Source organism: Arvicanthis niloticus, chromosome 2, assembly GCF_011762505.2.
Source record: "Arvicanthis niloticus isolate mArvNil1 chromosome 2, mArvNil1.pat.X, whole genome shotgun sequence".
Lineage (NCBI taxonomy): Eukaryota > Metazoa > Chordata > Mammalia > Rodentia > Muridae > Arvicanthis > Arvicanthis niloticus.
Genome location: NC_047659.1, coordinates 127,249,316 through 127,266,497, shown reverse-complemented (window position 1 = coordinate 127,266,497; position 17,182 = coordinate 127,249,316). Strand labels below are relative to the sequence as shown.

The 17,182-nt window shown below is 52.4% G+C and overlaps 1 protein-coding gene across 1 annotated transcript in view; it reads right to left on the bottom strand.

Moving 5' to 3' along the window:
• Positions 1-7,258: 7,258 nt before the first annotated feature.
• Ctnnbl1 (catenin beta like 1) overlaps positions 7,259-17,182 on the bottom strand; it is a 160,847-nt gene continuing 150,923 nt past the window's right edge. The window contains exons 14-16 of the mRNA XM_034496023.2: positions 14,552-14,689; positions 14,320-14,392; positions 7,259-7,443 (exon numbers count right to left, since the gene is read on the bottom strand). Coding sequence (XP_034351914.1) covers positions 7,355-7,443; positions 14,320-14,392; positions 14,552-14,689 — 300 coding nt within the window. The 3' untranslated portion in view covers positions 7,259-7,354. The remainder of the gene's footprint in view (positions 7,444-14,319; positions 14,393-14,551; positions 14,690-17,182) is intronic.

Sequence of the window (17,182 nt, the reverse complement as noted above, 5' to 3'; positions counted from 1 at the left end):
CAGCAGTAAGGTATCTAAGTGCCTCGTGCACTGTTCCTCCCCACAGCCTGTCACAGCAAGGCCCAGACATGTGTCACTGAAGACCCTGCCAGGCAGGCCATGCTGCCTTCCACAGCCTGCTGGCCCAGTGAAGTTGGCTGGTGACCTCTTCTGAGGGCAGGTGGAGGGTTGGGATCCCAGCTCTCTGCTTGAGGGTATGTATGCTTGCTTCTGTCTATGCCTCTGAACCAGGGTGTAGAGAGACCAGAACCAGCTCGTGATCAGGTCAGAGGTGTGGACAGAGGTTTGTGATCTTGGACACAGAACTGGATTATATGCAGTCTTGCTGAACACTCTGCTTCTGCGGGACCCTGACTGGGGGTATATTGATTAGTGAAAAGAGCTCTGTCCTTGTGGGTATGCTCAGTCCTTCTAGACAGTATAAACCAAGGTGCCAGCAGTCTGGAGAGGAAGGTAACCGAGAAACAGCAGATGAGGGGCGGTGAGACACTACAACGTGGCTCAGCACTGTGCGTGAGTCTGCTCTAAGTGTGCCAGCCAGTTCACTGCCCTCCATGAGCACACCATTTCTGTAGAGTGCAGATGAGGGAAACTGAGGCTCAGGAAGGTGAAAGGATTTGCTCAGGGTCACACAGGGACTGGCAGGGCTGAAATTTGAAAGGGCTGGCCATCGCAGGCTCTGTGCTGTGTAGTCACTGTCTCGGTGGCCACCACTGACAGACCCTGTGTGGAGCCCTTTGGATGACACCTTCTCCTCGCAGCAGCTAGGCTAGGAACCTGTCCTCTGGCTTCCAGAGGGCGGAGGTGAGACAAGAAGCGAAGACATCTGGCAGGGCTGTGAATGGTCACCTAATGGGCCTAACTGATGACTGGACATCCAGGCAGGTTGCCAGCTGGGCATTCTCACCAGCAGTGGGGACAACAGAGAGACCAGAAGATCCCTACCCAGCACTGCAAGGAGAGCTGTGTGACCTTGTGCAGATCCTTGACTTCTCTGTTCATTGTTTCATTTGTAAAGCTGGTGAGGAGTCTTGTAAGACATCGCTGGACTCAGGTGTTTCTGTCGGTGGCCTGCGGCTCACAGACTTTCTGCTGGTGCTTACTGTCACTAAGAATTTTCCCACCCTTGTCTTTTCATAGACTCCTAGTTTAAAGCTGGGTGTGGTGACTCACAATTTTAATACCAGCACCAGAGAGGCTGAGGCAGGAGATTTGCTGTGAATTTGAGGCTACCCTGGCCTACAGAGTGTCAGATTGTCTCAGCCTCCCATTTTGATGACTGAGGCTAGGGAAAACACAACCCTACCCCCAGCACACATGAGGAGACCCAGGTGTGTATCTGGATCACCATTGCTGGGCCTCAGTGTTTGCATCTGCTAAATGGGTCAGTCAGCCATGAATCAGGGGAAATGACACTTGACAAGGGCTTGGCCCAGTGAATATTTAGCTGGTACTGAAGAGTGTAGCAATTATATGGCAGCTTGAGTGCTGGGTCTGCTAATTTGGAGCGACCTTAGCACAGCCACCTGCTCTGATGGGGTTCTACTTCCTCACTTGGAAAGCTCCACTCCCCAAAGTGGGGCTTCAATAGCTCTGAGGTTCCAGGAACTCCTTTATTTCGAAAGCAGCTGCTCCTGAACTCAGCTCAAGCGAATTAGAGGGGAAGGCTGCAAGGTTCCAGTGTCACAAGGAGACTGTCAGTGACAAGCCACATGTCCCTGCCTCCTGTGGCTCTATGCTTGCCTAGATGTGGGAAGAACCAATGTCCCTAGGCCCAGGACAGGGAGGGCATGCATGTGTGGAACACTGGGCTCAGACTGGTCACCTAGAAGCCAGGCGGGGTGGGGGTGGGGGGTGGATTTATGGCAGCCAGGCTGTCCCCTGCAGCTCCTGCTTCTAATGAAATTTTATGGCAGGTGGAAATGATGGGACTCGGCAGCCTTAAAAGCACTTCTATTTATTCATTAAAGATATTTATATACTGAGCCAGGCTCTCCACCGCCCCACCTGGCTCCTGCTGGCCCAGGAAATACTCCCAGGCCTCATTGCTGGAGATGCCACTGGGCCGGGCCTCCTGTGCAGAGCCTGGCTGGTTCTGTCTCCATCTTCCTACCCCAATCTTCAGTGGCGGCCCCTGTGGCTCATAGCACCTGGGTCTCTGCACTGGTCCAGGCTCCACTGGTCTTTGGAGCTCCTTCTCGCCTTGTTTTCTTCCACAGCGCAGCCCCCCTAGGGCTCCCCAGGGCATGGTTTTAGAGTCAGGTCTCACCCTTTCCAAGCTCAGGACTCCCCTCTGCCTGCTGCTGTGGCCTGATCCTCATTGGCCCTGCCTCTCCCTGAGTCCTGCCACTGTGGCCTCTTTGGTGCTTTCTGGAGAGCGATGTGTCTTCTCTGTGCCTCAGGACGTTTGCACACACATCTGTACGTGGATTCTTCTGCTCTAGGTTTCCTCCTCCCTGTCTTCACTCAGGTTCTGAAGGGACAGTCACAGAGGCCTTTCTAGGACACTAAGCCTGGCCACGCCCTTGCTCCTCAGTCCTGTGTGCCTTGGTTGCTCTTTTGACTCAGAAATTGTCCTCTGCATTTGTTTACAAGTTCACTGACTTGCAGTTTGTCTTCTGAGGTCAGAGCTCCCTCAACGTAGGGATAATAACTGCCTTGTTCCCAGTGTCTGGCAGCTGTTCAGTAAAAGGTGGGGGGATAGGTGAAGATACCTGGGTACCCTATTGGGGCACGGGGAGGGGGGAGTTAGTCTGTGGGGGATTCACAAAGCTAGCCAGCCCCTTAGTGGGACCTGAATAGTGGACAGGTATCTCAGGCTCCTGGATTTCCTGGATGGGCTAGTTGGAAGTTGTGGTCGAGCACATGGCCTGGCTTCTATACAGTCTCTTTCAATGGCTTCTACCTACCTGCCTAGGTCCAAGAAGGCTAAGGACAGTCTGGGCTGACCCAGACTGGAGTTGCCCTTCCTTAGTCCCTGTCCTGGTGACTTTGTGAGGCCGTCTCCTGCCTGGGGGTGAGGGGTGTCAGGGTTCAGCTTCCTGGGCTGCAGTGGGCTCTATCTATTCTTTTCATAGGAATAAAAGGGCCACAGGAAGTGGAGACAAGGCTTGACCTGGAGCAAGCTGGGAGACTTCCCCCACCCCTCTTTCATGGGGCTCAGCCATGGGAAAGGCTCAAGTGACCATCACCCATGGCAGACGGGGGCAAGGGACCTTCAGGGGTTGCAGCTGCCAGGTGGGGGAGGGGCTGTCCTGGAGCCTCCTGAACGCCTAGCTAGGGCTCTGCTTCTGGTATGTTCTGCACTACCTTCTTTACTTTCCCTTCCTTCATGTGGGGAACTGTGGCTCTAGGATCAGGATCATGGTTGGCTGGACTGCATCCGCAGCTCTGCCCTCTGGACCATGGTTGCTCCAGGTCAGGCTGAAATATGGGTAGTGATAATACACTGGAATACAGTGAAGGCCCGTGGCATGTGGAGAGACATGGGGGCCACCAGCTAATGTCCCACACATCCTGCAAAGACATTCTAAAACCCTGGAGTGACTCCCAAGAGAGATGCCGGCCAAATGCCACCAGAGCCCCACTGATTCAGAGTCACCTGTTCCCTAAGCAGGAGGACACGGGACATGTCCACACAGGTGACAGTGACAAATGCCCTCTCCTCTTTGACTTTGCAACTCTCCTTTAGAATTTAAACAGACCTGTGGAATGATGGTCAACCAGCTCACACACTGGTGCCTTAGCCAAGGATCAGCAGTAAGCGTATGCCCGTTAGTTAACTCCGTAGCTACATCAGGGCCCAGCTCCGCTGTTGGAGTGGGCAGTTGTATGCCGTGCTGCAGACGTCAAATGGGAAGCAAGAGATGGAGTAAGATGATCCCCTTCTGGATGGACCTGGAGGGGATGCCTGGTTTAGTCAGCAGGGGCTGTTTCCTGGGAGGGGACTGAGTGGTTAGGAGACACATCTGGAGGGGAGATTTGCACAGAGTACCCTTCCGTGCCTTCACAAGCCTCTACCAAGGGCGTGTGTTAGCTAATCAAGATGAAGGTGAGTGGGAGAAGCCTGCTCTTTTTCCTGGCACCAATAACGAAGGCCCACTGCTGTGATCTAACCACTTTCCATGTGCACCAAAGAACACGGCAGATTGAAAATGTGGGCCTGCCTTTACCTCTGCTGCTGGGTAAGAAATCTCATCAAGAAGTCTTGCCTCTAGGAAAGCGTGAGTCTTGTCTCCCTGCTGACACTAAATTGACGCTTGTGGTAATAGCAGAAGGTACCACCTGGACCCTGGTACTTACTATGGGTGACTGAGGGATGCCTTCCAGCACCCGTCAACATCCCTTCACAGAAAGGAATTCAGCCTGCATGCAAATCTCTCAGACTCGCCCATCATGCTACCACTAGACTCAGGTGTGTGGACCCCACCATCAAGCAGCCTGTGAAGGAGACAGACATGACCTTTCCCTCAAGAATTTCTAGCTATGGTTTCTTAGATCACATCTGGATGGGAAAAGAAATACCACCTCTCTGGGGTGCTCTGCTCTGGGACCACTCAGCTGTGGACACAGGATGGACAAGGGAGAGCTTTGAGCTCTAAGAGTCGGTGGACTGGAATGCAGAGCTCAGAACCAAGGACAGGAGAGGATGGCCTTCATGGAAGCCCAGGGAGTCCTCCCAGGGCAGGGGGTGGGCACATCTTAGTCAGCTGTGAGTAGTCTCAGGAACTGGCACCACAGCCCAGGAGCCCAGGGTTCCTAGTTAGCATAAAGACATGGGTCTGAGTTGCATTTAAAGGTTTCAGCTTTATGGAATGGGGTGTTATAATCAGGACAGAATAATTCAGTAATTGTGTCCCGCTGGTCGGAGCCCCTGGAACTGTGCACTTTCCTGTTACCATAGAGACTAGACTTTGTATTCCCTTTCCCCGTACACCCATCAAAAAGGGCCCACTCATCATCTGTGAAACCCATGTGTGTGTGTGTGTGTGTGTGTGTGTGTGTGTGTGTGTGTGTGTGTGTAGGGGTGAGGTATCTGGGCACTAAACCCAGGGCCTTGCACAGACTAAGCAAGTGTTCATGTGAGAGACTAAGGGAACTGAGTTCTGACTTATTTTGTCAGAAGGGCTTTGGGGCAGGAAAGGACCTCAGGCAGCTTATGATAGGCCTGCAGACAGGTGGAGGAGTCACTGATAGAGCGATGGTGTCTGGAGATCCATGAAGCCTGGCTTCCGGAGCTGGCTAACCTGTGTATGAGCAAGAGGCCTTTGGAAGCTCAAGATTGTAGAGTGCTATTCACATATTGGGAAGATGGCTGGGTGGCAGGACCAAGGAGGCTCCTCATGCAATGTTTTAAAATTAAAATGGGAACTCGAATACCATGTTTGTTACCTGGCTAAAAACCAATGCAGTTTAAAAAATACGACACGTATTGAACAAGCAATGAACAAAGGAGGACCAGCTTTAGCTGGAGAAGTCGGTGATTCCATAGGTCTCCTGTATACATGCTCTGTTCTGTAGACTCATTAAAGTGCACACTGACAGAGACAACACACTGAGATAGAAACCTTGCCAGCCAGTGCTCGGAGACTGGGAGAGTACAGCAGAGGATCAGACAAACCTCGGTTCAAATCTGGGTTGTGGTTCACTGGTCACAGGCCCTGAGCCTGTGTAGCCCTGAGCCCTCGACCTGAGTACTGGCTTCCCACAGCTGGGGACGGGTGGGCCAACAGGGCTGCTGCAGAGAGAAATACGGGCACAAAGCAGTGGGCATGAAGTAGGTGTTGTGTAGCTCTGACGGCCACAGAGGTGATGTAAAAGCTGTAACCGGTGTATAGTGGCCCGCTTCTGCCACACTGATAAGATGTTCCTCAGTTCACGATGGGATGGATACAAACTTCATCTTCACACAGCCTTGCAGAGCTGACACACATCGGGCCGCTGCCAGTGTTGGGTATCACATGGATGCTACTAGACACCAAGTGTGCAGGCAGCTGATGTCTAGACCCTTGGGGTTCAGTAAGTACAAGAAGCATTGTGTGGCATCGGGACCCACAGGCCCTTGCAAGGGTGTGGCATTCCCTGCAGCTTCTTTGGTGACCGAGGGCTCATGTTTTGCTGTGAGGAACCGCTGGGTTTCTGCTGCCACTCCATGCTCCCTGGCATGTGAGGACTCTCCTCTGAGGATGGCTGTGATGCTGGCGGGGTGGTGGTGAGGCCTTCATTTCACCTCAGCCAGTAGGGAAGACCACACTTCCCAAGCTACAGCCACACAAGATGGAAGGAAGTCAGTATCAAAGCTACCCACCACCTCTGTCAGCATGGTCTCTTCATTCCATGAGCACTGTCAGCCTGCTCTGGGGATGTCACAAGAGGTCAAAACCTGCACCCCTGACCCCTATGCTCAGAACCTCTCAGGAGCCTAAAACCCCAGCACCAGGGCCACGCACAGACGATCGCTATTACTATTGTTGTTATTATTATTTATTTGTTTTTTGAGACAGGTTTCTCTATGCATTCCTGGCTGTCTTGGAACTTGCTATGTAGACCTGGTTAGCTTTGAACTCAGAGATCTGCCTGGCTTTGCCTCCCAAGTGCTGGGATTAAAGGCGTGCATCACCATACTCATCCAAGAATAAAATCTTATGGTTGCAAATGGTAATGTTCAAATTCCTGCAAGTCTTACGGTAATCCTGTGGGAAGTACACTGCAAGACTAGAGAAGCAGAGCAGACTGAGGGTTGATGGTTTAGCAGCCCCCTTCCCTCAACAGCTTTACTAGATACAAACCACATCACTCGATTTGTCCTCTGAGAATGCACAACTCAGCGGTATCAGTGAGTATCAGTGTGCTCACATACACATAACCATCCCACGACCAACCATAGAGTGTTTCCATCACCCTGTGAGAAAACCACACACCCTTTGACTGTTCCTCACCTCCATCCCCGGGCTCCTGAGCTCGCAGCAGCCACAGCTCTGTGCTGTGTCTACAGACTCGCCTACACGAGGCATTTCAAGTCAGAAGCACTGGAATTGCAGTGTGCTGGCACTGCAGTGGCGGGTGGGCAGTCCCCTGTGCCTGCTGTCCCAAAGACCTGTTTAGACTGTGTGCACTAATGCCGCCTACAGGTGCCGCCCACACCAGGTGCTTCCTGTCACCACCAGCCTCTCTGGCCTTCCTCAGGTGTGCCTGTACTCACTGGAGAGAAGTGGGACAAGGTTGGCGGGAAGCTTGCACATACAATGTCAGCCCCAGGTTACCAAAACTAGCTTTAATTTGTTTAAGCCATACAACTGTAAAAATGGTTTCCAGGGAGCCAGGGGTCCAAGGCTGACATGCTCTGCCTAGCATTCTAGAAGTTCTCCAACAAGCCCAGGATGCGCTTCTGCTCCGTCTCCCGGAACTCAGGGCTACGGCCATCTCCAATGTTCTCTGCGTACTCTAGGGAGAAAGGACAGGGTGAGTTAGGCTGGACCATGTATGTGGTCCCCTGAACTGTGTCTCTCCACACTGTGACCAAATCTTAGTGCGCAACAAGGAGCCTGAGGCTTGTGAGCCACTGAGGATCAGCTCTTCATGGCAGCTATACCCACAATCCTGGAGGCGCTCCATGAGAAGGGTCTGACTCACCTTCCCACCCCCATGCCTAGCACATCTGTCTTCACTCTTCATGCCATCACTCAGCACAAGCCTAGTGGGCACTAACATGCCGGAACATCTGCATCCCTCATCCATTCATGCTGTGGCCCCGCCCTCCACATACATGAATGGGATGGGGTGTGACTCTTACAAAGGTCTCTGAGGAACAATGAGGGCCTTTAGTTTTGCCACATAGGGACATTCTTGGCTTGTCTCTCATATGCCAAAGACCAACTTTGATCTTGGCCTCCAGAACTTTAAGGAAATACATTTCTTCCTTTATAATAAAGTATCCCACCTCAGGCAGTTTGTTACAGTAGCACAAACTGGCATGCATGCTCGGTTCTAGTTTGTGCTTTGCAGTGAGAGGAAATGATCAACAGCATGGAATCATGGGAGAACATTCTAGAAATGCAAGGACCGAGGTCTACTCTGCTGCTTAAACAGGAAACCCTGAGAGTGTGTCTCAGTGTTGGACTGCTTGGCTGGCATGAGCAAGGCTGTGCGTTCAGTCTCTAGTACAGCAAGAGGAAAAGAAGAGGGGAGGGGAGGGGAGGGGAGGGGAGGGGAGGGGAGGGGAGGGGAGGGGAGGGGAGGAGAGGAGAGGAGAGGAGAGGAGAGGAGAGGAGAGGAGAGGAGAGGAGAGGAGAGGAGAGGAGAGGAGAGGAAGAGAAGGCTTCTGCAATGCCTACTTTCCAGTGAGGGTGAGAAAGGACATGTAAACAAGAATACATGGCAGCTTCCAGAAGCTGTGGGGGAGGGGGGCTTGCTGAGGACCCATGAGGTCAGTGGAGGACTGTCCAGCGCTGGGGCATTGAGCAGCACTTCCTGCTTGGGAGTTGAACTCTGTGGTGTTAACCAGGCCCACATCCTCTCCTGTCCCAGTGTGATCATTCTGTTTCAATTCTCAATGGATGCTCCAAGTCACTTCCCTGGAGGGAACTCATCCCAGATGCACAGAGCACAGAGAGCAAATCTGCGAGTGCCCTGTCCCCATGGCCATCTCAGCAGGTTTTTCAATCAGGCTGTGGTAGGGGAGGCAAGGCTGGCTGATGAACCACACCCTGGGAATGTTCACACTTACTGGTGCCTGGTTTTACAGATGTGGGCAAACCACAGGCAGGTGGAAGGGCCAGTCCTGCTCAGAGAAGCGCCCGAGGATGTGAAGGAATTGAGGCAGAATTGCCTAAGTATGGTTTGAGAGAAGAGGGGAATTACCCCTAATCAACAGTGGAAAGAAACAGGGTGAGGCTGGCCCCCAAAGTGGCAATCCGCGACCACAGCACTACCCTGCCCTTGCCTACTCCGAACCTCTGGAAAAATCTGCTCCTGGAGTGTCCCAAAGCTATTTGTTCCACAGGGCAGGCCTGGCTGCACTGCTGAAGGGAGGGCCTCAGTGGCCAGCACAGGCATGGGGTAGACTGGGCACTTCAGAACAGTTCTCAGAAACACATGCAAGCCAAGGGCAGGGAGTGGACAGAGACCCACAGGGAGCTGGCACAATGAGCCAGCCGAGGCTCCCCCACGGTCTCCTACAGTGTCTCTGGCAGTTTGTAGAGCTGGGCCATTGTCTGGGCTCCCAGCCTCCACCTTTGTTTCTGGAGTTCTGGTTAGAGCGGATCTTGGTGCTGGCTACTGCCGGTTATTTCAGCTGCTGCAGCAGTTGATAAATATTGAACAGATTCCTCCCAGAGGTCTTGGGGAGAGTTCTCTTTGCTGTGCGTGGAAGGAAGAGGAGAGATGCTAGCTGAAGGGAGTACTCTGGGGTAGGGAGGAGAGAGAGTAATGGAGGACCAGGAAAAGGGAAGGGGGGGTGGGGAGAGGGAGACACCATCACCCTTCCCTGCCTTCATAGCATTTTAAAGGATCTTAGAATAAGGGCTTTGATGGAGCTCTAACCCAGGCAGCAGTGCTGAACACATAAATATTAAAGCAAACTTTAGACAGCAGGTTTACCACACAGACACGGAATACAAGCTGTTCTGTTTATGTTGAGAGGGAGAGGAAGGGAGTGGAGAGGGCAAAGGGAAAGCTGTTTTCCAGGCAGGGGTCTGGACCGGTGTGTGCAGCCTACTCAGCCTTATGAGATGCAGGATGGAGGAAGGAGGGATGGGCAGGCCAGCATCTCCACACTGAAGACCTCAATGACACACACCAAACACAAGACATAAACTGCCAAGGCAGGTCCCTCAGGTCCATAGTGCCTGCTTGACAACACTGGGGTTGGTGACAGGCTTTAGCAGGACATTTTGCTGGGCCAGGGGAACTTATTAAGGATACCCTCTGAGAAAGATATTGCTGTTGGTGCTGACTGGCCACATGGCCATTTTAACCGGCTGGTAAAGCATCCACTTGTTACTGTCTGAAGGCTGAACTGCAGCGGCCACAGCTTTTCTGTTGGTTCCTCAGTCCAGGCTGCTGCCTGCTCCAGGCCAAGGAAGAAAGGACCCCACGTAATGAGCACATCCTTGCTCCTAGACACCCAGCACACACAAGTCACAACAGGCACCGAGTGACACCACTTAACCCCAGCAGTCCTGGTGTCCTTACGTGCTCAGCAGTCATCCTGCATTCCCGGTCTTCTGGACGACCACAGTAACATGATAAAAGTGTGGCTAAGCCTGGCCTGGTGTCAGGGGCCTGTAATAATGGCTGCTCAGGAGGCTGAGGCAGGAGGATCACAAGTTCAAGATCTGCCAGGGCTACAGAGGGAGATCCTCTCTCAAAAAATAAAACAAGAAGAAAGCAAAACAAACCCCCAAAACCAAAACAACAAAGTTCAAGAAGGATGATTAAGAGCGTGCGTGCATGTGTGTACGTGTGTGTGTGTGTGTGTGTGTGTGTGTGTGTGTGTGTGTGTACGTGTGTACATGTGTGTATGTGTGTGTGGTACTGCTCTTCCTTTGAGGTTGGATTTCTGTCAAAGAAAAGCCTAAGACCCACCTTGGTACACAGCTCACTCTGTGGTGAACACGCCCTGCTCTGTGCCAGGTATCAAGGGTGGAGGCAGGAAGCCACCACTATCCTGAGGAGGTCACAGAGGGAGCTGCCCTTCTTAGTTCCTTCAAGGGCCTGTGGTCTTCAGGCCTGTGTGGGGATGGTTGGACCAGGGAGTGCCGAGTAAGCAGTCTGCAGAAAGCAGGGCTTTAATGAGCCATCAATTATTCCGGTGCTCTTGGCACCCCCCAACAGAAAAGGAGGGAGGAAACCATGAAAAAGGGGACTAAAAGCCCTGGGAAAGTCCCCTGCTGGGCCTGCCTCATCAGCGGTTTCCTGAGACCTCAAGGGATACATCAGCTGTCATCCTGCCAGCAAAACTTAGGAAATATGTAGGCCATAAAATCAAAGAAAAAAGCTCTCATCTAATTAGTATGTTAAAAAAAAAAGGAAGCAACCCAAACTGAAAAACAAAATTAAAATCAAAGAGGACAGAGTGATGAGCTGGTGTTCTTTACAGGCTTTGTTTCTTCACTCATTTTGATGGTGCCGGGCAGAGGAGAGGCAGGGAGGGGAGGAGGGCAGGGTAGGCTTCGTGGGGTGGGCGCACAGAGCTGGCCCTGACTTACACCCTGTCCTCTAATCTCAACACTGACCTCACACTGCCAAGTGACAAGCCCTGAGGGTCCTTCTGCACCCTGTAAGGGGCGGTCATAGATATGGCGCAGGCTTTGGCTCACAGGGCACAGGGATAGGCTCCCCCTGCCATGTAAGAGGGAGGGCGGCCTGCAGGAGGGGGCTGAGACTCTCTTACTATAAAGGTCAGCAGCATGTTGCAGGCCTTCTTGACCAGGTAATGGTGTCCAGTTCCCTGCTGTAACTGCCACCCACACACTAATGGCTTCAAATATCCAAACCATCTCCTGTGAGCTCTAGCGAGGCTACAGGCTGCTGGCAAACAGGGCGATGCCATTACTGTATGTATCCCAAGCTCGCTATGAACCCAGAGAATTCATAATCTGTCACAATACCACTGCCTCACTTGCTGGGATCTAGTCCAGGTCACTGACACCTGCCAGGACTCTGGCCTCCACTCCTCTGCCTGGACATGCTTGGGCTGCTCACGGCCTCCTGCCTGTCTGCCTGTCCTCAGCTCCATATTTGTAACTCTTAGGAGCACTTAGCACGCTGTGTCTGTGATCAACAAGGAACGCAGCCTCTTCTGTACTAGAGGCAGATCTGGGCCAGAGCAGTGTCCACTGAGTGACTAAATTGTAACTGGTCACTGACCCATCTGTGTCCCTCAAATCTACATACTCCATGAGGGTAGGTATTGGGGACACAGTGCCTAGCTAGCACCTAGAGAGCCAGGAGGAATCCTAGGAGACACCGGCGGCGCCATCAGTCCCTACAGAGGAGGGCTCGGATGAGCAGTGTTGAAACACTGTTGCGTTCCTATTAGGAGCTGACTGCCCCAGGAACTGGGAGACGTGTGAATAAGGCAGCAGCACCCGTATATCATGGAGCTTCCGTTCAAATGCGTGAGACAGATCAAATGAGTAAACAAACACATAAATAAAAACAATTACTGACTGTGATAAAGGGCTTGGGAGGACTACAGATGGAGCGGAGCAGAGAGATTCAAGACAGCATCAGGAGGCTGAGTGGGTGGGACTTCCTGCAGGGCTGACTGTGGTCAATGATGAGAGAACTGGGCTTGGAAGGAGGGTGAGGGATCTGGTTAGAGGCAGGGAGTGGGGTGGGGGGGTGGGGGGAAAGGAAGCCACAGCAGAGAGCAGCTGTGTAGCTCCCCGACCCCCCCCCCCGCCCCTCTGAATGCTGTCAGCATCTAGGGCGAGCCAGCACAGAAGGTGGCAGAGGCTGGCTTGAACGGGATGTTTTGAATGACCTAAGGTATACACAGAACAGTTCAGCAGGGAAAACATCCACCTACTATGTTTCAAGCCACTACCAACACTTTTTCCTTCCTGGAAGCTCACTGTTTTGACTAAAGGGATGGAGGTGTGGGGAGAAGCCTGGAAGCAAGACAGCAGAGCCGAGGGTGATCAAAAGCTCTAATTGAACATGTAGGCGTTGGAAGTAAATGGCATTTACAGGCTGGAGGTGCAGTCATCGCACCCCCCCTCCCCCGTTGGCTCACACTAGTGAATTCATGAGGCTCTGATACTGACGGAACACCCAGTCTCCCCCAGGGCCAGGGCCACCACACCCTCTTCTCTTTGGAGAGCAGAGCAGATGCTAAGGCCTCGTACCAACTGCCCATCATCAGAACGGACACCAAGGGTACCACGCCTGCAGCCTGCCAGGGCTGCACCAAGTCTGTGGCTCCTAGCCCCATGCCTCCACTCACACTGTTCTTTCCTCTTGGACTGTGGCTGTCTCAGCCCCCAGACTTCTCTTTCGAGGCCCCCCACAGGCCTTCAGCTGAGTCTTATTGATGAGCACAATCACCTGACGTTCCATGACCATCATTTACTGGGCTTATTGAGACTCAAACAGCTCCCATCAACGGCCACAGTCACCTCCTTCACCTGCATGGTACACAGAGTGGGGTCTCCTCCTGAGCTGACACAGCCATCGCAGAGCCAGGAGGCGGACCTGGAGCTGGTCCCACAGCCGCTCAGCTTCCCTTCCTCTCCCTGTGAGGAGCTACATAAGCAACTGAGATGCAGAACCTCAGTCAGTGTAGTCCAACCGCTCAGTGCGCAGATCAAGGTCCAGGAGGAAAGTGGCTCTGTCTGTCCACCAACCCGACAGGACGATGAACTGTGGAGTCTTCCTGGATGTCTAAGCCCATCATGTCCCAGTTAGTGCCAAGCTGAAGTGGCCCACGATGTTCCTGCAGCCTGAGCTCAGTACAGACAGTCTGCAATGTGACTGAGGCTCATTGGGGACCAGAAGCCTCTCTAGAGCTACTCTAGTCTGGTCAGCTCCAGAAAAAGACCCAGGAGCACTTGGGAGGAAGGAGAACTGCTCACCTTTACTGCTCAGTGTGGACCAGCAGCACCTTGCTCAGCCTTCCCCCACATCCTCAGTGTGAACACTGGAAAGGGATGGTGCTTGCACAGGGTGAGGCGAGCCTTGCTAAGACACCAACCACCTCAGAGTCACTGCTCGGCCTGCAGAGCCTCTGCTTCTTGCCATGCATGTCCTCGTTCTCTGAACTACTCCATGTGGCCAAGAACCACGTCCTTCTCTGCCTGGTTGTGGCTTTAGTGTGTGGGTGTAATGTGTAAGTACCTGTGTGTGTGAGTGCATGCTTGTGTGTGCATACATGTAGAGGCCACAGGTTAAAGTTGGGCACCTTTCTCAATGAGCCTGAACTGACAGATTCAGCTAGACTGGCTGGCCAGCAAGCTCCAGAATCCTCCTGACCCCACGGGCCGATGTGTGCCAGGCCTTGCATATGGGTGGTGGGGATCTGAACTCAAGTCCTCATGCTATGTGAGGCAGAGCACATCCCCACACTATGTGTGTTTTAGAAGCAGACGGTCCTGAGGCCAACTGCTTCTGATCTGTGGTTAAGTTGTGGAGCTGGAAGGGGAGACAGGCAGCAGGTTAATCGTCTGTGTTTGACGCAGGTGACCCGGCACAGTGAAGTGTAGAAGAACTTGCCACTTTCTGTCCAGAACATCTGGGGCACCAGTTACCGGGGACACTCATGAGGTCCAGTGACCTTGAGCGGCCCCCAGAGATACAACCCAGCAGCACCCAACTCACCCTTGATGATGTGCCTGACGATCTTGATGGAGCTGCCACGCATGTTCAGGATCTGGTGAACCCGCTGGCGAATCTAACAAGGATGGCAAAGAATGGCTGGGGAAGTCCTAGGGTACAGTGTCATCCTTACCCTCCCGAAAGCGAGGACCCATAATGAGGGGACTACAGGAAGCACTGTGCTATCCATGCAGTGGGGGTGGCTGGGAAGGAGGAAGGCGCCCTCCCCTCCTACCTGGGGGACATTGGCATTGCAGATCTCCGCCATGATGTAGCAGATGTGCTGCAGGATGAAGAGCCCGGCGTCCAGGCGCCGCAGGTAGAACTCGTCCTCCATGTCATTGTCTATGATCTCCCCGCGGCGCACCATGTCCTGGAAACAAACAAGCACGGAGTAACGGCTGGGTAGCACCCGGAGAGGCAAAGGATGAGTCTCCAGTCTGTCACACTACACAAAGGACAGCACTACACAGCAGGAACAGCCCTCGTCTCTGTCCGGAAGCATCTTCCTGTACTCCTCATTCTACATGGACCATGGAGGCCACAAAGACAAGTTCAAAGCTCTGTCCAAGTTCCTTTCTGATGACCTGGGGCCAAAATGATCTCCCTCATCTGCATACTCCGTCCCAGAAAAGCTGAAGAGAAACAGCCTAAGCAAGTATCAGCTTTTCTATTTTTTACAATTTAGAGTTTTTGTTTTGTTTTTCCAAGACAGGGTGTCTGTCTGTCTGTCTGTCTCTCTCCCCCCTGCACCCCCCCCCCCCATTCTGGATCTCACTATGTAGACCAGGCTGGCTCTGAACTCACAGAGTTCCACCTGCTTTTGCTTCCCAATTCCTGGGATTAAAGGTATGTGCCACCACATCTAGCTAAAATTTAGTTTGCTTTTAAAAAGTAGCTTAACTGGAGGCTGAGGAGATGGCTTAGTGGGGAAAGTGCTTGAATACAAGCCCGAGGACCTGAGCTCAGGCCTCTGGGACCCTAGAAAAAAGCTAGCATGTGGGTGGATACTTGTAAGCAGTCCTGGGGTGTGGGGGTGCAGACACAGAATGATCCCTAGAGCCCACTGGCCAGTCAGTCTAACATAGTTGGTAAGCTCCAGGTTTAGAGAGAGACCATGTTTCAGAAAAAAAAAAAAAAAAAAAGGTAGAGAGTGATTATGAGAGACATGTGGACCTCTGACCTCCACATACATGTGCGCACATGTGCAAATGCATTTGCACACACATATTCAAACAAAAATTAAAAAGTAGTGTTTGACACACCATACTCGTACATAAGTACGTGGCACAGAACTGAGGTGGAAGGGCCACATAAAGGGGAGTGAGTGGCTCTTTTCTTACACAGCCTTCATCTCTGTGTCAGGAGGCTTTGACTGGTCTGTCAGTTCTTTATAAAATCCTTTGGCCTACATCCACCCTCCTCCTCACCTCTTCCCCACAGGAGATGAGCTGCTTCAGCCTACCCACTCTACGCTGCACACATAACTTCTCCGTAAGACAGACACTCCTCCACTCTCGATCACAAGAACCTAGTCCCTTTCTCCCTAGCCTGCCTGTCCAGACAACAGCACTGGCCTATGTGCCCCCTAGCTTCTGTTATATCTGCCACAAGATACAACTGTCCCATTGTTTCCCACAAGCCCGTCATCCTTCTACACCTCTGAAGTGATGACAGGCTCTCTCCAAGACCTGCCAGACTGTCTGTACCCCTCTTCCTTTGCAGCCAATTCTTATTTTAAAAAAACAATTCCAAAATGAAACAAGCTTATAGAGACACCATGCACACACCATGTCACTCTCTCATGCATGGCCTGTGATGCAGCAGTTTTTACTGACCACCATCTTGTTCAACACTGCAGCACTTCTAGAATACCACCCCTCCCCCAATCTGTGGTCAAGCAGCACGGACTGCTGGGAAAATCCTCGCCCCCAGCCTGGCTCATGTTTCCCCCAACACTGACCCTGAGTGTCCCTCAAGTCCACACTGTTACACAGCCTCCTCTACAAAGCCCTTCCTGATTATTTAAGGTTACTGCCTGTTCCTTCCTCTAAATCCCATGAGCACCCAAGACGACATGACCTCTCTCTGTGTACCTTTGCCATAGACTCCGTCGTCGTTGTCGTCATCCATGTGGAAAGTCAACATCACAATGGCCTGTGAGCTCCAGGAGGCTGGGTGGGGCCCAGGTGAATATGATAAAAAGGTTTCTCTGCTGTGGGCCTGAGTGCAGGGAACAGAGAACTCGAGTCTGCTCCAATGTGGGCCAGTCTAAGATGGCACACTTGTGATGACAACGGCCCATTTTCTAATTCCCTGGCTATTTTTATGGCCATGGCTCCTTCTGACAACACAGGCTCCTGTCACTGAGGGAGCCCTAGGGACACTAGAACTGGAAGGCTTAGCACATGGCCGTCAATCTCCAGCAGGAGCCCTTCAGAGACCACTTAGTCGCAGATAATGCACTCCTTTATTTACCCGGGGGGCCAGCCTGCAGCAACGCAAGGCTACTTTTCATCTCGCCTCTAAAGGCCTGTCTACAAGGCAGAGGGCTGCAAGCAGCTCTGCCTGGGGATCACCACCAGGAATCCTCAGCCTCATTCAACAGCCAATTTCTTGGTAATCTGGTAATCTCGTTAATGCTCACACAGTAGTCAGAGAGCAATGCTGATGCCACAGTTTATAAAGAACCTCATTCTTGGCTCACACAGATCCTCTAACTTCCTGCTCCAGGGGGAGGCCCAGGAACCACCCTGACTTCCATTCACAAGAGCATCTGGTGCCTGTACTGTGCATTTCTACATCCCCACAGAGTCTAAGGTCTGATTATACACACATCTCCTTAGGAGCAAAATTAAAGGGGAAA